Consider the following 23,871-nt stretch of genomic DNA (forward strand, 5'->3'; position numbering starts at 1 on the left):
AGGTACTCATAATATGCAATTTTTAAATCGAATTTTTAGTTATATTATAACTATTATATATAGATGTATTTTGTTTTCAATGTAACTTATTTAACTTATTTATTGGTACAAATTATTGACAATCTAGTTTTAAATTAAAACAACCATCACGAGTATTATTATACGTTAGGTCAACTATACGAAGATTAAACATAATACGTTAATGTTTATTGATTAATCTATCATTTATATACACAAGGTTTAGCCGGTTTAGGTTTAAAATGATAGGTATGTATGGAAAAAGATTTTATTATTATTATTATTATTATTATTTTCTTTTTTTAGCCGTTTTGACCACCACATTGATTTTAAATATTTAATTATTATTCCAATAACTAATCGTTATAGTAGCTGTTATCTGTTGAGGGGGAAAAAAGATTTATTTTAAACAAAATACCATCTTATCATGAGTTCGCTTAATCTCACAACTATTAAAATAAAAATAAAAAATTATCAGCACTCAGTTGTGTCAAAACCGTTTTATAAACAACACATAGTATTCTGATTGCACTCGGAGGATTAACAACTATGTTTACTTATGTGATTACCTATGTATAATTGTATAATAATTATTTTATCTTCTTTTTAAATAATTGACAATATAAAACAGACATAGATCTGGATATACGCCATCTAATATTTATATTTTTTGATTTACGTCTCTATACCTGTATTCAAAATTTCTTAAAATAATAATTATGTTAAACTGTTTTTTGAAAAAACTTTTGTGTTTTATTATCGTCATCAAATTTGTGAATATAGACGCTGCAATATCAGGTATGTTTTTGAAAAAAAAAAACAAAGGTATTCATATTTGTATTAAAATTAGTTTTCATTTAGAGTTTATACGTTTTATTGAAATTATTAAAATAAATATATTATTAACGTAGCTATTTATTAATAAAACATAATTTCAAAGTAAGCTCAAGTGATATTTATTTGATAATAAAAAGGAAGTAAAAAAAAAAAAAAATAAACAATGTTTGATTATTATATTACAATTGTACATCTTGTCAAATGACCACATATTGTAAAAATAAAATAAAATGATTATTAAACCGGAAGTATTATATATATATATATATATATATTCAATTGTGTATGTGTGTTTGTCATTTATTTTTATCGAAATACTATTTGATTAAATGTACTGAGTTTGAGTTTTTTTTATTAGAATTAAAAGTGATTTTTAAAATTTCAATTGTAATAAATTATGTTCATATTTTCAACAAAACATTAATTTTATATTTTGGAATTTATATAAACATTTTTTTCTTCAAATGCTCTAACTCGATCGTCTTTCGAGTGTAGAAGGTAAATCAAACATTGAAATAAACATTACATTCTTCAGAAATAGATAGAAAACTATTTTGGTGAAACCTATACGAATATTCGCGAACCCTAAAAAAATACTGACTTCTAAACTGAATGTTATAGTTTTGGGATTACTAAATTATATTATTTAATATCAGAATATTTAGACAAATGCAGAACGCACAATTAAAACTTGAGTAATTATTACGTTTATATTATGTTAAATTCAGTGAAATGTTCCCGTGCAGTGCCAGTAATGTATATATTTTTCATATACATTTAAAATATATTTAAACTTTAAAAGTAGGTATCATTCATTTTTATTATGTGTAATAATATTTTAGTAGCTAATAAAATATGATTTTGGTGTAGTACTATGGTGAATCTTAAGCAACAATTAATAGTTAGGTAAATCTTTTATATTTATAATGTTTTTATATAGATTCCCTCTGTAATGAATGACAATCTCGAATTAAAGCAATTGTTTTTATGGCGAATGCACATTATAACCGACTGTTCTTTAAGAAATATTGTATACTCATAATGAAAAAGGCGGGTAAGTCGTGGATGTCGCTTCCCGTTTTTCCCTTAATTTTTAGTTTGTTTTTCTCGATTATTTAGAAAAGTATTAAGAATTTTTTTACTTTTGACCCCCCAAAGTACGAACTAGATTCACTTTCTGATCGAACGAGGTACTGAAGTCAAAAATCGAAGCACTTTTACTGTCCCAAAACGTGATGACAGACACAAAAAATAAATAATAACCCACATCATGGTAAAATCAATACATTCATCGCTCCGCTCAGAATCTAAAAGTCTTATTTAGAATTAAATAATGATAATCGGTAATAGTGTGATATAAATGTATTCGATGGTAAACGGTTGCGGTAACTACTAAGGTTGTTTATGAAATATTGTATGCGATACATTTATATTTGTAACTACTAGAAAAAATAATATTAAAAAACAATAATACAATCATAATTGATATGTCATTAAAACATTTTAAATCTATTAATGGTAGTAATAACGACAATTATTAATAGCATATTTCACGCTTGTTATTTATTAGAAATTAGTTTTTATTATTGTACCATACAATGATGATATAAGTCATGATTCTGAATTTGTATCAATAAGTGAAACAGAGAAAAGTATAGCAACCATAAACAATGAAACTTAAACTTTATTTAAAATAATGATTTTTTAATCGGTTAAGAAACACCATAATGTTTACTGATTAAAATATAATAATCATTTATCATGTAAAATTCTTATTTTGAGGTAGATTAACATATTAATGTATATACAATTATTCAAACTGTTAAAATCTTAAATCTTGTAAACCTACCATAACTATTTATTGTAACTAATGGCCATGTAGCTGCCGGGTTTTATTTGATCAATACAAAAAAAAAATTAACTATTCAAACATCTCTTTATCGATTTTTTGCCGTATATGAATTATATTATTATTTTTATAAACGGTACAATAGTTAGGTTAGGTATTATTTTTAAATTATAAAAGTAAATTATTGATGCAGGTACACATGACGATGACAAAAACACTTCTATTAAATACATGAGTAGGTACGGCTTAATTTGAAAGACCAATACATTTATTTTAACGTAACAAATTAAGCAAGAGTCAATAAAAGCTTCCATTGAAATTAATATAAATGTTGAACTATTCATATTTTTTACCCATTTTGCATTATTACAATTTATTATTATAAATAAATCTTTACCTCGCTTCAAGCATAACGTAAGGGTTAAATAGGGTTTTGTTATTAATCAATATACAATACATTGAACATTTGTCTTGATTTGATGGTCTAAATACAATCTATTTTTTTTTTTTAACTAGGAAAATGCTAAACAAATCTTTTATATACCTAATCTAATGCTTGTTTTACACACAATTGAGAATAAACAAAACAATTTTAATATCTAAACAGTCATAATTTAGTTTCCATTTTACACCTAAATGTTGAATGAGAGGTTTAATTTCATAATTGAGTTTTAATTTTATGTTTGTTTCTGATAAAGTGATTACATAGTACGGAACAAAGTTATTATTATAGATACAGGTTCGAGTAGGTACCATTTAATTTATTAAATATTTTGAAAATCAAGTGCACTAAAATCTATAATCTTAAAAACAAAAATCTTTTAACTAATGACTATAATAACTTGTATTACTTACTAAATCAATATTGGAAGAAATGACTATTTAAAGACATATGTTGTACATATATTTTATATAGGCATATATTAAATTCCTAATCAAGCAATTTATTTTTAATATTTTAAACATATTATGTTATAATGTATTTAACTAAGTATCTATTTAGCATAATATGATTAATTTAAATATTGATACGCGTTAAGTGCATAATTCATTTTCCTTGAATGTGTTATTTATCTTATAGTTTATATCGTAATATATAATTGAAGTTTATTGTATTTGTTGAGCTAGATTTAAAATAAAATGCTATTAAAAAAATAAAATAAAAATAATTGAAGTTTGTTCCTGAAGTTTTTCTTGATAATGCTAACTGAATGTATGAAAAGAAAATTTAAAAAAAATAAATAGGAATTCACAATCTAAGATGATACTTTAATGGTATTATATTAATACGAATTGAATATTAAAGGGCACTTAATAAGGCTATAATATTATAACTTTATAGATTCATTACTTCCCTGATCAGCGTATTAACATTCATAAGATAAATAATTAATGATTTAATGATATAATACAGTACTATTATCTTGTCATATGAATTTCATTAATACATTATATCTTTGAATATTATATTTATCAATACATCCAGTCCTGTAAAGTATTTGAGTTAAAGTATTCAAATGCTTTTTTAAGTATTGAATAACTTTTTAAATACTTTCAGCATAATGTATTTTGAATGGTATTTTAAATACTTATTTGTATTGAATACTTTGGTTTATTTTTCGATTAATTTATTTTATTCGAAATATTTTGTTGAAAAAATATTATTGTCAAATGCCAACTACAATGATTGAATAATAGTTTTATTTATTATTCTGTATTTCTGTGTTAATCGAACCCCAAAGATTTCTAAAAATACCTAGATATTCAATGACAATATTTCTTTTTGTATTATTAGATTGGTAACTGTTGATCTGTGATATTATCAGATACAATGCCTGTCTTTAACGGTTATGATGGATTACGAGAAAAATATGGATTATTCCATTATATAGCTGCTAGCTTGCAACGTTTAATTAAGATAATTAATTTAATGAGTTGTATAATGTATAGTTGGTATTTGAGGAGTTTGTAAATGTGAATAATGTGTCTGTCTGTTGAAAGTGTGATTTTTAAGTTTTACAGTGAATTAATTACATAAATAAAAATTAATTGTCTACTATGAATTTTAATAAGAGTAATTCTAGCCATATAGTATAATACTGAATTTTGAAAACATTATGTTTCTAAAATGTAATAAACATTTATTCATAAAATAAAATTGATTATAAACCAACTATTTGTCTGTAATACTTTCGTTAATTAGAAACCTACTTTAAGAACCAAAAGTATTTGAAATAATATGCAATTTAAGTATTTGAGTAGTATCATAAATTCATAAATACTTTTTAAAAGTATTCATTATATGTCTGAATATATCATAGGTAATAATATTATATAAGTAGCATACTAGCATGTAAATATTGTGAATTTTTGGTAGGTATATTATCACTAATACTGATAACATATGCGATCTATGATCGAATAATTAAAAATATTCGTTCCACTATAAATGGTCTCTGTATGTTAAAATAAATAAATAATCAATATTTTCTAAAGGAAATTATTAACTATCGACAGTTTTTATTCGATCGTGTAAAATGAATATATATTTTTAGCTTATTACATAAACAATACGAACTCAGTGTAAAATTATCATTTAATCGTAAACGGAGCTGTGTTTCACTGGTATGGTACCAGTGGTACCTGATCGAACTTGTGTTAGGTTTTGAGAGCTATTGACTTCGGAAAGCGTTACATATTGACATCAAATTACTACTCAGTCTTACACGTATCTTTCATCGATACAATTATGTGTGAATTACAATATAATATTATTTATATTGTTATCCAATAACACGTAATGCGCGCATTATATTGAATAATGAAATAGGCACGTTAAATTAATTGGCGTTTTTTTTCAAGGTATTAATGGAAAACAAAATTCAAACGACACGTGGACGGATAAGCTGAGAAGAGATTTATTGAGGTTCTACGATAGACACTCGAGACCGGTTATCAGTGACCATTTGACTAATGTCACGGTCAATACCGTTTTAAAATATGTCGATCTGGTGAGTACCCATAATATCAATATTACGTACCTAACGGATTTCCGTACTTACGAGCATTTATCTATGTTACTAACAATGTTAGTCCAAAATGTTTTAAAAGTAAAAATAATAATATTTATTTGCTATACTTTATACTGTCAAAAATAATAAATTTCAAATATAAAACAATAAAACATGAATGTAGGTAATACAACGCAGTCATCAGATATCAATTTATCTTTTGTGCATATAAAACTAACACAAATCGCTTACTTATGCATAGCCAAATAAACAAAAAACAAATCCAGACGTTAAAAATTTTAATTCTCTTATGGTTTTTAAAGACAAAATTTCAATTTAAATACCTAATGTAACATTCGTTACAGTGTTACACCTTATATGTATAATATAATATGTATTCAGTGTCACGCTAGGATTTACGCACTGCGATATCTCACGAAATAGTGGAGATATCAAAATTCTGGTTTTGTTATAAGGCTCACAGAAATATGAACTACAATTATATCATTTTTTAATTTATCTTAATATTTTTGTAAACAATTTAAGAAATATATTTTTTTATTTAATTATTTCCAAAAAAAATAATTTTGTTGAGTTTATTTTTCTAAAAATATTGACATTTCAAAATTTTATTTTCATTAATTTCCTGTTTTTTAATATTTTTTCTAGTTTTGAAGAAATAAAATATGATTATAAATTTTTAACTATTAGGAACACGGAAAGTATTCAGCCGACCGTATGGGAATGTGCGCGGCGCGGTGGGTCACATGTTTGATAAGGATAACATTACGGTGTTAAATAATTCGCAATTTTTCTCGAAACTAAAAAAAATCTTAAAAATCGGGAAATTAATGAAAATAAAATTTCCAAACGTCAATATTTTCAGAAAAATAAACTATACAAAATTTTTATTTTTTTTTTTTGGAAATAATTAAATAAAAAAATTCATTTTTCAACTTTTTTAACAAAATATTAAATTGAATTAAAATATGAAATAATTGTAGTTCTTATCACTGTGAGTCTTATTAAAAAACCAGAATTTCGATATCACCATTATTTCGGGAGATATTGCAATGGGTAAATCCTCACGGGACACCCTGTATATTATATAATATATATATATAAATATTATACCCTCGCTTAACACACTATATTATTGGCCAATACATAATATACACACTCAACACTTTTCTACCCATGCACATAATTGGTTATTATTAAAACGACACATAGCAGTTAGTTCTTTAAGTTTCTTAGGTAATTTTTTACATACTTCCCTTGTAACTTCAAGATATAATATAATGAAATTACATATTTAATAGTACATATTTTTTGAACTCATGAAATCTCACACAGACTTATACAGTGAAACACATTATCCTCTTATAAATAGATGAATAAATGTATTAAATTCATTTTAAATCCTCTCTCCGCATGTTAGAGAAACTAATAATATGAATGGTTAATTTCTGTAGATGTAATGTATGTTAATAACGGTGAAATAGTGAAAAAAAATATTATGGTACAAGTAGCAAAAACAAAGAGGGTTATCTCGAATTTTCGTCGAATGAAAATCATATATAAAATATGTGTATAAATCTTGCTTCCTCTGTATACCTAGTTAAAAATAGCAACGCCGATGTTTAATGGTATAATAATGTAACGTTGAATTATATGAATTATTCAGCAAATTTTGAATTAGTAAACTCTTGTGGAAAACGCCCTTGATAACATAAATTTAAGAAATAACTATCATTATGTTTTCCATCTGCTTGAAGTCAATAAATATAATTATATATTATTACAATTATTTGTAAAACGTATATGTTTGCAGGACTTCCAAAGTTCAATCATGACCATCAACGCCTGGGTATCGATGGTAAGTATACAATATTCTTATCATCGATGGTTACACGACAAAATGGTCTAATCGACTCATAGATTCCGAGTAACATGGTTTATCATATTATTGGATGGAGAAAATTATGAGTTTCCAATGCGTATGCGCAAAAAATCTGTGACCATTATCTAAAAAAAACGAATTTTAAATTTGTGTTATTGTTATTGAAACATTTATTTTTTGACTTCTCAAAAAAGGAACGATATTATAGGAAATGTATAGGGAACAAACGTTATTCATAAAAATTTATATTTATATTATTTTTTCAAGAAAATATTTCTTTATAATTTATTCTTATGGTTATAAAGTATTATATTATAATATAGGTCATAAATAATAATAATTATACCAAAATAGATACCAAGATAAGTTCGTTAATAAATAACATAAAAAAAATTGGGTAAAAGCTCCCAAACTATTAAATATATGTATTTAAATTTTCAAAACCATGAAATTATAATCGGAAATACAAAGCTATGTAAAATATGTTCAAATAGACGAAAAAAAAGAAAAAAAGTTATTGCTTATATAAAAAAAATTAAATAATAAGAAAAGGTTTTTTGATTCTACCAAAAACTTATCGAACAATTTCGCTTAGCACCTTTTGCAGTGTAACTATCGAATTATATTGTGTCTAAATACTCAAGAAACAATTGTTTAATGTCTATGATGGGTCGACAATCGATCTTAATATTACAATATACTAATACAGATGGACTTAGAAAGTTTTTTATTTTTAATCTCACGGGTATTTCTTAATTAAATGTTTTTGGGTTTACTCGGAGATAAAAACGTATTAAAAAATTCGACCAAAATGGTCCTTAAAGCTCGCCATTTTTACTGGTAAACTATTGTTAAAATGATGCTTTCGTACTCCTACTTTCGTAGACTTGGCAAGATGAAAAACTTCTATGGAATGTATCAGATTATGGAGGCACAAAAGTTGTAAACATGGCTTATGATGAAATATGGATGCCCGATATTGTGGCCTACAACAGGTAGGAATCGCCTTTAGTCAAATATTGCAAAACTGGATAAAAAACGCATAAAGATTGGTTTTTGACTTATGTTTTCGTGGTTAGTGTCTCACGATGATATACTTAATGTTGTAAAACGATTTCCGGCTACCAAATTCGTTTTTTTCGACGTTGGTACCACTATTTTAAATATTAAAGAACATAATATTATTATAAACTATGCTTAAGTAGATATCAGTTACTGGGTTTATATACTATCAAAAAAACAACTCTCTCAGAATTATGTATTCTTATAAAAATGTAAAAAGTATTCTTTAAGTTTTTTAATAGTTACTCAAGTGTTTGGTCAGTTCGAAGAAAGTTATGTATTTGCAAAACAGAGTTATTCAAACATTTTAATAATTATTATAGGATATATTTTGCATTAAAATTAAACACTTTAGTTTTATACATAGCATACATACACACACTTACTACTTATGTTACGTCTAATAATATTATAGATATAGTCAGTAAAGTTCTTATTTTTCTTAATTTAATCGATCATTCACGTAATCAGAAAAATGTTCCTGGAGAACATATAAATGTAGAGTTGAACACATAATTGGCCAAATGGGTTAGGTTAAACAAACAAAATATGCTCAATAACAAGCAAGATTTTTCAGTTTAGCAATAATCGAATTTCGCTTACACTGTAATATTTCAGCCTTTTATATTGACGATCTTATCGATAAATGTTAAATCTAAATCGAATGTATCGACAATATTGATTTGATTTCTGTTTTGCAGTGCTGACGGACATCAGGACGAGACTTATGGGAAGATTAACTGCGTTGTCCGTTCGGATGGCATGGTCCATTGGATACCACCAGCCAAGTTCCGAGTTTTTTGCGACGTAGACTTGACCAATTGGCCGTTCGGAGAGCACACCTGTTCGTTGAGACTCGGCTCATGGACTTACGATGGCAATTCCGTTAGCATGCAAATCAATCAGAAAATAAAAGTACGATATTATTTTACATTCATTTTTTTTTTCGGAATAATATTTTATTTATTTTAACGTTGACGTTATCTCATAAACAGTGTTGTGTTCAGATAGTTTTTTTTTTTCGAAAAGATAAAGATAATATATCTGAACACAAAATTTATCCATGTAAAGGCAAACAGATAATGAAAAAAAAAAATGTTACATAGACATGAGATACCTATATGTTTTTATTACATCATGTTATTAAAAAAAAAATAATGATTTCTTAATAATTTATAGTTTTCCTGATGCACACGAGAAATATCAATACTAATATAATATATTAGTGAATTACTAATAATTATTATTTTACTAATAAATGTTAAATAATTGAAATAGTCGTGAAAAACGTATCTAGATGGCTGTTAATAGTTTATATCTTAAATGGCAGTTAGATAGATACCAATTTTGCAATTTATCTAAATACGATAAAGATACGATGATGGTTACGATGATTCACGCGGTTCTCCTATTTTTAGACTGCCGACATGATAAACTTGGAAGAAGGTTGTAAATGGGATATCACAAAGGTGACGCAAAGACGAAGGGTCGAGAGCTACTCTTGCAATTCCAACGACATATACGAGGACATACACTACAGCATCACAGTGAAGAGGAAAATACCAGCGTACCACAGCATAGTCGTCATACCAGCTTTAGGTACATAATTAAACTAGGAAATACAATTGTCTAGCATATACGAAATTACACCAGAATTAAACAAAATATTTACGTGCTCCTCCCCCCTCAAAAAAAAAAAATAAATTCCTTATAACTCTCTATCCCTGATCAGTCCGCATTGTGGCAATTGACATTGAAGGTGTACACATTACTCAGTAAAGATGTATTATCCAGAGGCGTTCGGGCACTGTTTTTGGTATAAAACAAGTTAATTAATAATAATAAAAAAAATATGATATAACCAGGGCTTGAGACTTGAAGCATTTGCTTATTTTAATGGATTTACTTAAAATGTAGCATAGTGCTATGGAAGTGTATGTCATGTTATAACACGTTCAATTATGAAATTTGAAAGTGCTTTTTTTCAAAAAAATTCTTATTTCCAGTTTTTCAGATTATTTTTGCTTGTTTGACCAGTATTTATACGTTTTTATAATTTTTTTCAACTATTTGTAAATACCGTTAACATTTTATTGTTCAGAAAATCTATAAGATCCTTAAAGTCTCGAAAGTGAAGTTTAATTTATTTTATAACATAAAGATAAAGATTTATTTTAATTTTGATTAATATTTTCGTTGGAATTTTCAGTTTTTTTTTTTAAATAAATATTTTTGCTTTTGAGTGCTTATAAGTGCTATAAGTCCCGAGCCCTCGATATAACAAAAGTTATTTTCATTTATCAAGTCTTTCTGTAACACGTTGCAGTATATATGGGAAACTGTACCTACCCAGAAATGTTAAGTTCTTATTTTTTTTAAATTTATTTTGGACAATTTTTTGCTATGACAATATTTCTCATTTCTGGCATCGCATGCCGGGCCAACCCGTAAGTTTCGCCTATGCGCACTAAACTACTGTTCGTTTCAAAATATGATACACCTATCGTCGTTGTATATCATTGATTAATTACAATCAGATATGATCGACGATAGTCATTATTCATTATATTAATGTGTACAATTATGTATGTGTTTTCGTTCTTTAGTCGTCGTGCTCCTGACACTATCCGTTTTTTGGCTGCCTCCGGAGTCGACAGAGAAATTCATGTTGAGCGGCGTCACGCTGGTCATAGTGTGCATACTGCTGATGATGATTTCCAGCAATGTGCCCATCATGTGCGATCGTATTCCGTTAATCGGTGAGTTGTGTGTTTCCGATCTCGTCGAATATATCATATTATACATTGAACCATACATATAACGAAGGCCCACGGGCAACAACGAAAATTTGTTTTACCTACCTAGTAGACAAATTCGTTAAATATAATTGAATTAATTAATTTAAAAAATATTTAATATATTATTATTTCATTATTTCTCAAACATGTTTCGTTGAACATAAAATGTTGTTAAATGATTTAAGTTTGTTACATGGGAGTTTTGCTGTATATATATTATTGTATTGTATTGTACAAAGTATTACAGACGTTTACTGTACATTGTCTATATAATTGTTCATTAACCGTTTGCTTTTCAGTAATGTTCTATTCAAACTCACTGGGAATGGTCACCCTATCGATGGTGTTCTCGGTGATGTTACACAATCTGGCCAAGTCCAAACAACCCGACCACAAAGTACCCAAGTACATCACTCAGCTGCTGAACACGAAATTCGGAACCGTCATGAGGTTTACATCACTGAAGGTAAATATAATTATTCGTAATAGTGGTAGGCATTGTGAATATAATTGATGTATATAAATATAAAATATAGGTACATTGTGAGTATACAATACATATTATTATTGTACAACTAAGACGAGATTATAGTTCTTAATTTTTTTTAACTTTATCATAATATTATACGTTTTGCGTTGTTATTCATCATTTATCGCAAACGCTGAAGTCGGTAATTTACCATTACAAAGTACCTATATTTATACTATATGATAAGTGGTATTAAATTGTACTTGAACTTAAGATAGTGATTTTCACTTAAACGATAATAACATCCATATTGTACAAGTGGCATTTACGTTTGTTCAATAATCTCAAGTAAGTTGTGTTTATGGCTTTATACAAAACCAACCAATCCGAGAGAAATGTATAATTGGATATTATTAAACATATTGGATTAATTAATTTTTTTTTTAATGTAAGTGTTTGTGAACATTTTTTTGAAGAAAGATTAAAATGACGTTTACGAGTTGGTTTCCTGGATCGGTTCCCGGGTAGTCAATTCTCAATAGTATAGTGGTATAGGCAAATCTATGGATTACAAAATATTTTTGACACTGTATTATTTTATGACTTTGTAATATTTAAAAATAATCTTTATGTTTGACAGAGTTAAGTTTTAATTATGTGATTAGGACTAAACGTGCGAATTGCTTATTACAAACAGATTATTAATTAAGTATAGCACTAGAATATTGTGGAATATTTGATTTGATTATTGATTTTTGGCAGGGGTTTGTCTTAAAAGATATAATTATAATTGCCATGACAAGAAAATTGTGTAATACTGATCCTATAGGTATAGGTATGAATAAGTGTCAGTGTGTTCTACAGATAACAACCATGGAACGAATTTGGTACTTCTGACTTGAAAAATTTCAACTGACTTTCGTTAGGGTTCTAAAGATCCGAATTCATTAATTTAAGAGGATATTTATCGATTTATCGGAAATAGTTTCTTTATATGGATGGAAAAAAAAAATACAAAAAACTGTTGAAAATGTTTGATAAATTATCAGCATTAGTGCTTCAATCCGCTCCAAATCGTATTGTGAACGTAATATCATATTATACTTTGCATTACTTTCAAACTCAATATCGTAATACTCTACTAGAGATGGATGAAGGTGAGACGGATGCCTCAATTTATTTTTAGTTTTGTCTTGTTGGGGTTCGACTAACATAAACATAAAAAAAAGAATTCAAATTTTATAACATAATATTATACAATTCATATTTAATTATGATTAATAATTGAAATTTGACAATATTTTGAAATTAATTCTAAATGATTTACATTTGATTATAGAATGATGAAGATGACAAGATTTTAGACGAATCAAATGAAAATAAATCACAACACCAACTGAAAGAAAGTCAATGGTATTATCTGGCTCTGATATTAGATAGAACGATGTTTATTATTTACTTATTTTTGTTTATCGTTATGGTAATTTATTTTCTGATGTGATTAATATGCTGTCAACATTTCACCATAGATCAATTATTTGTGTATCTATCTACTAGTTTCTATTGAGGAACAACTTTTTTTTATATATTATTCGTATCGATTTATAACTCTTATATTTTTATAAATTATAAACAAAGGTATTTTTAATTATATTTATATTTAATCCTATTATTAAAAAATTATAGTTACTTATTTGTTGATTATAATGAATATTTTTTGCTTTGAATATTAAATATAGGTACTTTAATTTTATATTTATGTCTATGAGTATCTATATGATTAACATCTATAATTTTATATAAGTCTTATAATAATAAAAAAAAATATTATCTACAAAAAAAAATGTATTTAATTAACAATATTCATTAAAGGATGTTTTTTTGATGAACTTGTATACAAATAAATATTTAATACAATGCATATATGTCTTGAATTTAGATCTCTTATTTTTCAACGTATTATGATAAAAAAAAAAATGTAATACATGCTAACATAACATATAACAAAAACAAAAATTCAAAAACATGAACAAGAATTAAAATAAACAGTTGAACAAGTTTTTATAACCATAGTAAGTATATATTATAATAATTTATATATATATATAAGTTAAGATAAGGTAAGTAAATTTGATTTGCATTTTCAAAAAAACAATTCTAAGAAACTACAAAACATTCAAGTTTCTCATAATATTTAATACGTGTAATACATACGATTAATATTCTAAAGTAAAAAAAAAAAATTATAATAATAAAAAAAAAAAAAACAAAGTTCACTGACCCATAATTTCTAAAGTATAGTAAATAATTATTTATTATCATTCGATCATTAAATTATGTTAGTTTTAGATGATATACGATACCTAACTAATGATGGGGGATATCTTAGTTATAAGTAAATTTTATAATTTGAAAAATGTTATATTATATTATAGTATATATGTAAATATGTTCGGTTTTGCAATGTTGCTTAAAGTTTTTATGCTAAATCCGGTTGTTTGTGGTATTTGCACTCGTTTTGTTTCTTCGAACGACTAAAATAATAATAAAGAGAACGTTGTTATTATATATGGACTAATCAACTAAAATTAATTGAAGCGACAAAAAATAATTGTTTGGCAAACAATATCATTTAGGCTGTAAAAGCAAATAAGTAAAATATTTGTACGAACCGCAAGAAATAGAGGATTACACCGATTATGATAACCATCTTTACAACAAATCCAAAGCAAAATATGTATTCGACGACGCGTGGGTCGTGTTTAAGTTGTTCCCATGTGGTCATCTGGTCGCATTGCAGTTTGTCGTCTGGCATACAGATGTCCTTGGTGCATATATAACTGCCTTGCAAAGTACTGCACATTGATTTTGGTTTTTCCGATTGGTTGCAAGAAGCTGAAATGTTTAATAAGTCAGGTCAACCCGTCGATGTATACTACTTAGAATCGTTGGTGATCAGATTAATTGATCAATGTGTACGTGACAATCTCAACAATTAGCTACATGTTGAAAACAATTTCTGCAGTATTTAGGTATTACTCACATTCCAAAACCACGAGTCCGTCGGATCTGCGGCATATGACGTCGGCGTTTGGGGTCAATGCCCAATCGTAGGTCATGCAAGGTGGTATGCGGCAATCACGGGTCTCCCACAAAGGATCGGTACAAGCGGTGGTGCCAGCCGGCGATTGTGAAATTACAGTTCGGGATCTCGTCTCGTAGCCAATAGTCTCCTTCTCGCAATCTCCGTGACAGTGCGACCACTGGCTCCATTCGGACAAAGTACAGCCAGGACCACAGGACACGTAACAGTTCTGCCAGGACAACGGTTTTTGCTGCCCCAAAGAGCCGCAGAAAGTAGACTCGACCGTTTCTCCGTCATTGGTCCTCACGCACGTCACGTTCCTGGTGGTCACACCATGTCCACAAGCGGCTCCCTGTATATCGCGAAACTAATTATTATCCATCGAATAATATTACACCAAACACGATTGTGTGTATTCGGCAAACTACTACGACGAGGCGATGATATTACTTATATATAATATTACATGGCTGGAATAATCGGATATTTGCTAACATCTTCTGGGATGAGGGAGATGGGCTGTAAAATTGTTTTGCAATATTTTGATGATATCAAGTAAAACATATTAAAATACATTTTACCGAACAATGTTTATCGTTTATAAAATCGTAAATATAAATATATAATTATTGTTTATTTTAGGGGATCATAAGCTCATTGCTTAAAACAACTTTCGCGGGATATTAAGTATTTCAATTTCAGCATAATATACAATTTGACTATATTTTAAAATACGTACATGTAGTTGACATGCTGACCACGGGCCAAGTGACCAATTATAACACGGTACGGCTGGACAAGGTTTCCATTGTTCGACGGTCATGGGGCATTGTCTGCCCGTTGCACTCGGGTTCATAGCCGTATAAGCTCTGCGCGACACTCCTTTAAAACCGACGAATCACAATGATTATTAAAGAGCGCAGTTCGTTTGGAGTTATTTCGATTAACTTTGAGGGGCGCGCGTGGGATGATTATTTACCCCAAGCTTATTGTAATATGCCGTAAGTTATTTTGTGCATCTTATATAGGTATCTTGTTAGTAACTAGTCATTACTTATAATATTTCAACCACAAAAATGTCAAAACACCGTTTTCATTGTTTTTTTACTTTTTAAAATACGAATATTAAACAAGCTATAAAAGTTCACACTACGAGTGTACGCAATAAACTATAATATAGTTCTATGCACAATATTTAAAAATTATTATTTGGTAAACATTTTTTTTTTTATATTGACTACTATGAAGCTATATTACTAAATATTTGTATTTTGATATTCTTAATAATGGCTGGTATTAATTTTATTTTCAATAGAACCATGGTTATGAGATCTTAACACAAAAATCACGCGTAATTAAGTACTGGCAACTAATAGGCGAACGGTCACAGCGGGAATATAAGGTGTTTTGTAAATTCATGTTTATAGAAACCTAAAAGTAAATAATTTGTAATGATTAATAAATAATCAATATTATTCAACAGAGTAAAAAATTATTTTAAAATAAATATCAATAAATATACTTAGTTTTTGTTATAATAACTACCTATAACACTTGGTACCTACCTAATTAATGAGATTTAGTTCATAAATACTAATTTTCGTTTGAACAGAAAAATGTTTAGACCATTGTGCGCGCAACTAGGTGGTTTGACGCTACACCCTATACGCGTTACTAAAGGTTAATAGATATAAAATATTTATCACTATAACAATCACCTGTGTCGTTGCAAGAGCAAGTCGAATTCCACGGTGACCAGCCTTCAAGAACGCAATCGACTGGACAATCGATATAGCACCATTTGTCTAACGGATTTGGTCTTGGCTGATCGGCACAAAACCTATTAGGGCACGAATAAGCGTAATATTGATAAGTAGATGGTAATATATTAATATATGTGTATAATATAGAAAATATGGGCTCGGAAGTTGTAAGCTATATAACACTGAACATTTTTACTTTTTTGTACTTTAATGAGCACACAAAAGTGCAAAAATTAGAGTTAAACTTTGAAAATATATTATATATTTAAATATTTATGTGAAAGTATGCATTAAAAAGATTTGCATCGTGCTTGAAATAAAAATTACTTTTTTTAGAACTTCCGAGCATCGCTTCGATTAATATAAAGCGAGCGCATTACCGGTCTGAAACAGTTCTACCATCGCTCCTCTCGCAATACACCGCTCCGACGGTCATGCCTTCACCACAAGGACTGCCGCCCAAAGGTAGACATGATACATTTGTTATTGTTTTCCACGAGTATTTAAAGCATGTGAAGTTCAAATGACACGGTTGTGTTTGTATGGCTATTGGACAATTTGCTCCAGTAGGGCTCTGGCTTCTGAGCAATAACCGGGTACGTTGTTGTTCTTGTGACGGTAGGCAATCCTTAAAAAATAATTATTTTTATCACCATCAGATACGTATACCTATTAATAAATGAGCTTGTGTCATATTTAAAGTCAATATACAATATTTTTTTAATCGCTATTAATCGTTAGTTAAAATATGAGTTTTTATTATTTTCAATTTTTGAAAACATAGATGAATAAATAATGTTTAAGTATGACAACATATTATATTTTCTTAATATCGCTTATAATAAACTTTGATTGAACTTTTAATGACAATATTAGTATTCAATAATAAATAGATAGTTCAAATACATTATTTACTTTTGGGCAAAGTGACCAATCTGACCAGCTACTTAACACACAATCTCCAGGGCACGCGATTGTACACAAATTTACTCCATCTGGTCGTGTGGTCCAATCACAATATTCTTCTGATAACTCTATTCCAGTATTTATGTGAATACATCTGTTAAAATAGTTAAATAAAATGAAACATTTGTTAAATGATTAATAATATTATAAATTAAACTTTAATCACATCATGTCAGATTTTTAAATTAAAATTAAAATTAGATAAGTAGGTAAGTTATTAAACTATATAATTATAAAAAATACACATCGAATATTATTTTATCTTAAATAAAAATGTTATGATATTTTAAATCCATTATTTATTTACCGCACTGATCTAAACATTTCTCCTTCACCACAGCCTTTCTGTTTATCTTTATCTGGTAATTTACACTGACTCCATGGTTCGGTAGTCCATTGGAAACTGTTACATGGTGTGTTACAGACTTTTGTTTGTACCGTTTCACCACATGGTCTTCCGCCATTTGCAGCGTTTCGTTCGATCTTTGAATAATACACATTATTTGTATATACTTGAAAAGACTAAAATACCGTTTGTTTTAAAATAACTTACGGTTCTGTAACGGTGATGTATCCCTGGTCCACACAACTTACTACACACACCCCATTCGTTCCAATCAGACATTTGACAATCAATAGAACATGGTACTAGACATGGTTCTTCTTCGATTCCTGTACTTCCACCACACAACCTATACAGAATGAAATCTTAAGTAATTTAATAATTATATTATATAATTTTATATACGGCTATACGAGAATCTAATTGTCTCCCTTACGCTGGATCAACCAGATGATTATCCACGTTGTAGCATCCCAACGACCTATATCGCGTGCCAGCTCCACACCCGTCGGTTTCGTTTGTCAAGCAAAACGACCAATCGGAAGTAGGCTGCGGGAAATATTCAGAGCACGGGCATTTCGTTGTTTCAACGAGACGTATTCCTTTACAAGCCGGATGGGATATAGAATCTCCGATAAGCTCTCGGGTTCTGGTACGTAAACCAGAACATGGCTGAGGGCACGATGACCAATGGGACCATTCGGTCATCTGGCACGGTGTTTGGCAATCGACGTGACATCGTTCGACACTACTTGGTGTAACGTTTAATGTTTGTAGACAGTATTTCAGTTCAACATGAACAAGTGAATCGTTATCTTTACACCGGAAATCTATATATAAAAACAAAAATATGTTTGAAAATAAATTAATAGTTAAAATATTATGCTATCTGTATAAAAAATGAAAAAGTAGTGTAAAGGCACCTCTTGTTCTCAGACCATGCCCGCAAGTGACACCTTCTGCTAGTTCACAGTGAGACCAAGCGCCGAAAACCAAATTAAATTTAGGGCATATTTTATTTGGAATTGGACATGATTCCTCTTCAAATATTGGACCACAAGATTCACCACCAAGAATAACTCGGTTCCGTTGCCGTTTGAATTTGGTTAAATCCGTTTGTTCTATAAAATATTTAAGTATTTTTGTTTTATATAGAGTCTTAAATGTCCTGCCTACGTACCTATCATATGTATACAAAATAATTGATTTGATTTTATGTTTCATTATTATTACACAACTATACAAATTAATACATACACAATATCATATAATTTAATCTTATTGTCAATACGTATAATGGTTTGATTACCCCTTCGTACCTATTTAATTTAATTTATTTTGATTAGCACTATACAGTATATTCTTACCATCTATGCACGTATCTTGAGGACATTCTGACCAATCACTCCAGTCCGAGAGAACACATATTTTACTTTTACAATCATTGGAACAATCCCTTGAAGTGATTGGTTTCGGTAATTCCTTGCAACTATAAATTATAATATTAATGTTAGTTTTATTTCAGTTTTCAAACAGTAAAAAAAAAGTATAATAGGTATATATTTTTACTTTTCATCTTTCACTTTTTTGTCATTTCCTTTCATGCACCAAACTTCTCTTGTCTGTGTTCCATGGCCACATGTTCCGTTGCAGTCTGTCCATGGTAAGACTAACCAGCTTAATCCATAGCATCCATGCGTATTACAATTTTCGAACTGAACCATATCATCTTTAGACGGACATGGATGTCCAGTTTTTCCTGGAGGTCCAATTACAGTACGGTTTCTATATCTAACGCCTATATCGGATTCGATGGAACATCCCATGGAACATTCACTCCAGTCTGACCATCCAGATACAACACAATCTTCTGGGCATGGTACAGAGCATGGTTCGGATTCTGGCGGTTTGAGTTTAGAACACAATGAGTTATGTACCACTTCCTATAAACATAGGTATTTAGAACATTGCGAAATCATAAAAAAAGTACAATCAATGTTTTCAGATATTTACCTTTTCATGTGTAGTGCAATACACCTGTCTATTTCTTTGCCCGGGACCGCATTTTTCTGTAGGTTCATCAAGTGTGCAACTTCCCCATTGATCGTAATCCCAAACGTAACATTGTGGATTTTGACAAGGTTGTACTTCATTTAGACTTGGACATTGTACACCATATTCACTAGGTGGTACAATTGCGATTCGGGTTCTTTTTCTGAATCCTATATTTTCATATTCTAGTAAAATTCTTTCATTATTAAATATTTTGTATTAATAAGATAATAGCGTAAAAAGTAAATATGTTTAACCTTCTTGTGATTCATTTTCAAGGTCAGGGGGGCATTTTGATGGCTTACAAGGCCCCCATTTACTCCATGGTCCAACTTGACAATCTCTTGGGCATGGTATTTCGCATCTATAAATACAAATATGTTATTATTTTTATTTTTCAATTGTGTATGATTCTTATTAAGTATGTGGTTTTATTATGGTTCTAAGAAATTATTTATATGTATATAATATAGGTATTTATTATTAACCTCTGGATTGTTGGTGGTGTATCTAGAATACGACAAACTGATGGATCCATAAATTTACCAGTCATAAATTCAATACAAGTGATGTTTCTATATTGAAGTCCACCACCACATTGAACTGATGAATTAGAAATTGGTTGTGAACATTTGCTCCAACTTGATATTATCCATTTATATCTAAAATATATGAAAATTAAATATTCATTAAACCACTAATCAAAAAAAAAAAAAAAAAAAATGGTAACTTAATAATTTATATTATCTATTATTAAAATAATTAGTAATCAACTATAGATTTTTTTTATCTTTTATTTCACTTTTTTCACAGATATAAGTGTATGATGTATTAAATTGTTGTAATTGAATGTAGGTATGTGTAACAGTTAAACAAAAAAATCAAAAATACTAGTTACATAATATAGTGGTGTATATCGGATTTAATCTGAGGGTGGTGGTTGAGAAGATGAGCTGAACCACTTACACCACTACACTTACCTTATAATTAAAAAAATATGTAAAAGTATATCCAACTTGTAATAGGCATGTATAAATTTATGGTATGGAATAAAAATGTTATTTTGAAACGGGTTAGGTAAGTCTTTTCCTTTACCTCGAAATATAATTACTTTCCGATATAATAAGTTGATTGGGTTGAATCATAAAAAAGTATCTTTTACTCTTGCCCTAATTTTTTCTCTGTATATCTATGTCAACACATTTTTATCTTGGATTTAATATGAACAAAGCATTTATATTATAACAAGTACCATATTATACATTATAAAATGCGTATTAATCATTTAAGATTAGTAAAGTTTATGTATAATCATACTTGTCAGCACACAGTGGTAAATTTTCTTTTGTTGTTCTTGTTTCTACGAGATGAGGACATGGTGAACCTTGCCCTTCGTGTAAACGAAGAATTTGTCGCTTCCTAATTGCTTCTTCGGCTCGGATCTGTAGTAAAACGAATTAATAAGCTTACAATAATAAAATTAAATTTTAAATTTATTTTTACATACTTTTCCCCCTGCGCTAATGCATCCACCTTGCGTGACCTCCCAATCGGTCCAATCGCTTACCACGCAATCTTGAGCAATGATACATGCCCTGGTGTTGGTAGGTAACTGTTTGTCTTCGCAAAAGCTGAGAGAAACAAGTATGCCTGACTCGTCAAAACAGCTCATTGATCTCTTTTGTGTGCCCACTTGAGGCCAGTGTTTATAAAATGTATCTGAATGTGAGCCAGAATTTAGTATGCCATCATTATCACCCATTGTATGTTCGGAAAACGGAACACACTGTTGCCATTGATTGACTTTCAGTTGGTATAATCCATTTGGATAGTAATTCGAACACGATTGTTCGTCCGGTGAACAGACACGCGATTCTGTTAACTAAATAAAAAAAAATAATAATAAGCTAAAAATATGCTTGAATAGTGTGATTATAATTTTGTAGTAATTTTAGAACGCAAAATTATGAAATATAATAATTTTATACCCATTTTAGAGTTTTATACAAAATTATTATATCAGTACTATTAAATTAATATTTAATTGGTCTCTCATTAAATTTTTTTAATAATATACGTATAACGTTACCAAACAAACAAAGAATTATTTGAATTCAGTAAATTTAAATTTTTTTATTAGTTTTGATAAGATTCAATCAATATTCTCTACTAATATAGGTAATTAAAAATGAACTGTACCGGTGGGCATTTAGCTCCATCGTTTTTCTGCTCAATTACTATACTTCTAGTCCTACGCTGTGTTCCTCCACAGCAAATTGTCCAGTTTGAGTACTCAGTAACTACACAGTCTTGGTTTTGTTCAAGTGAACATACTTCCACGGGAGGTGTTCCAGGGGAAAGATTTTGGCAATTAGAGTCATCAGTCTTAACTGGTTCCTGTTAATAATAAAAACGTGTTTGAACACTTTAAATGTAAATAATTATAAAAATTATGTAAATAAACCATTCTTGCCCAGGTAAAATTGTTCCTTCCCTCCGTAAATTAGGTATTATTTTATTAACACACGCGTCTCATACTTTGTGTTTTTCGTTTATTGGGCGTGAACGGTTTATACCTAATGTATATTATTTTCATGTTATAAAAAGCATATAAAATATAATATTAATATAGTAAAAAAAGACTATTATTATTATTTTAACTGTTTTATGTTATTAAATATTAGGAGACGTCGTATTTGCACTTTTTTTTTAAGCTCCGAGTTAATCGTAATACATTCAAGTGAATCGCAGTTAAAAATATTTTAATTACAAATAATTTTCTACGTAGAAAAATACAAAATCAGTTTGAACATTATTTCTATCTATTATGTTTTAAATAATAATAATTTACCTCGAGTTTTATTCCGTCGTGTATAACCATGACACACGTGATCTTCCTGCGGCGTATACCCTGGTTGTCATTCAGCCCGGTGTCTTCAGACCTAGTGCACGGTTCCCATTCACCGATTCTCCACTCTACCGCATCTGTGTGGTTTTACAATACATGGCAAAGTGATTGAATACTAATTGTGACGGGGTAGCGTGCGTGGGGAGAAACAGTAGAAATACAGAATAGGTTAGACAAATGTACAATATTTACCGGTATTCCACAGAAAGTTTTGAGTGATTTCGTTCGATGGTGGCGGCAGACCGCATCGATACAAACCGATTTGCAAGATCAATGTGATCAGCAATCCGGTGCTTGGGAAAAACATCGTGCTATCTTGGACGGCGTTGGCTTCTCGGACAGTGGTTGAGCTCAAAGGACGGTGTATGCGTTCATCTGAAAACGAGTCCAAAAGGACAGCACAGTTATATTTTTAATGCCAAATCACATGACAAACGACGGCGGCGAAAACGCAGTGGGCTATCGCGCAGGAAAACATGTCGGTCACAGGATCCCGGGCCGCAACACCCCTACAGGCTATTACAATAAACTGGCGCGCGCGCGCCCTCACCCGGACGTTGTTATGATATCTCGTCTCCGACGGTTTTGCGTATATTATGATGTACGAATTGAGGGGTTCACGAGTCGTCGACGGCATAAATAAAAAACGTACCTGTTCGACCGACGGAAAGGCATTTTTTTCAGTCGGAAACGTCAACAGCTATTATTTTATGTGCCGTTAGTTTACGGAACGGCGACGACGGCGACGACGACGGAGAGACGTCTGAAAAACACCTAAAACGGGCCGCGGACAAATCGATTCACGGG

The 23,871-nt window shown here is 29.3% G+C and overlaps 2 protein-coding genes across 4 annotated transcripts; one reads left to right on the forward strand and one right to left on the reverse strand.

Annotated features, from left to right (window-relative positions):
- Positions 1-509: 509 nt before the first annotated feature.
- On the forward strand, positions 510-13,702 carry LOC107172964 (acetylcholine receptor subunit alpha-type acr-16-like). Its single transcript, XM_089225388.1, has 9 exons — positions 510-816; positions 5,567-5,715; positions 7,550-7,594; positions 8,504-8,613; positions 9,382-9,595; positions 10,099-10,279; positions 11,287-11,439; positions 11,778-11,944; positions 13,287-13,702. Exons 1-9 carry the CDS (start codon positions 738-740, stop codon positions 13,446-13,448), a joined length of 1,260 nt encoding a protein of 419 aa, XP_089081514.1. The 5' UTR covers positions 510-737; the 3' UTR covers positions 13,449-13,702.
- LOC107172985 (thrombospondin type-1 domain-containing protein 7A-like) lies at positions 11,965-23,871 on the reverse strand. 3 transcript variants are annotated; one of them, XM_015523324.2, is made up of 22 exons: positions 23,717-23,871; positions 23,257-23,439; positions 23,008-23,141; positions 22,356-22,553; positions 21,664-22,038; positions 21,474-21,598; positions 20,645-20,818; positions 20,414-20,520; positions 20,118-20,326; positions 19,674-20,047; positions 19,472-19,593; positions 19,028-19,225; positions 18,541-18,934; positions 18,315-18,453; positions 18,069-18,244; positions 17,711-17,855; positions 17,176-17,423; positions 16,751-16,872; positions 15,772-15,914; positions 14,991-15,384; positions 14,620-14,842; positions 11,965-14,481 (listed from the first exon to the last, which is right to left on the reverse strand). In XM_015523324.2, exons 2-22 carry the CDS (start codon positions 23,369-23,371, stop codon positions 14,427-14,429), a joined length of 4,170 nt encoding a protein of 1,389 aa, XP_015378810.2. In that variant the 5' UTR covers positions 23,372-23,439; positions 23,717-23,871; the 3' UTR covers positions 11,965-14,426. The 3 variants fall into 3 exon arrangements, with proteins under 3 accessions (XP_015378810.2, XP_015378808.2, XP_015378809.2); XM_015523322.2 differs by having other exon boundaries at positions 20,118-20,341; XM_015523323.2 differs by having other exon boundaries at positions 20,118-20,341; positions 23,615-23,828.

This window comes from Diuraphis noxia, unplaced genomic scaffold, assembly GCF_037042655.1.
Source record: "Diuraphis noxia isolate RWA-SAM2 unplaced genomic scaffold, SU_Dnox_SAM2 contig0004, whole genome shotgun sequence".
In the NCBI taxonomy this organism is placed as follows: Eukaryota; Metazoa; Arthropoda; class Insecta; order Hemiptera; family Aphididae; genus Diuraphis; species Diuraphis noxia.

Bases quoted from the DNA above. Each gene is read 5' to 3' on its own strand.
- LOC107172964 (XM_089225388.1), top strand. From the start codon at position 738: ATGTTAAACTGTTTTTTGAAAAAACTTTTGTGTTTTATTATCGTCATC. The intron at 817-5,566 runs GTATGTTTTTGA...TTTTTTTTCAAG, and splicing joins TATAGACGCTGCAATATCAG to GTATTAATGGAAAACAAAAT. The intron at 11,945-13,286 runs GTAAATATAATT...ATTTGATTATAG, and splicing joins TGAGGTTTACATCACTGAAG to AATGATGAAGATGACAAGAT.
- LOC107172985 (XM_015523322.2), bottom strand. From the start codon at position 23,371: ATGTTTTTCCCAAGCACCGGATTGCTGATCACATTGATCTTGCAAATC. The intron at 19,594-19,673 runs GTAAAAATATAT...TATAATTTATAG, and splicing joins AAAAAAGTGAAAGATGAAAA to TTGCAAGGAATTACCGAAAC. The intron at 18,454-18,540 runs GTAAGGGAGACA...CATTCTGTATAG, and splicing joins AATCATCTGGTTGATCCAGC to GTTGTGTGGTGGAAGTACAG.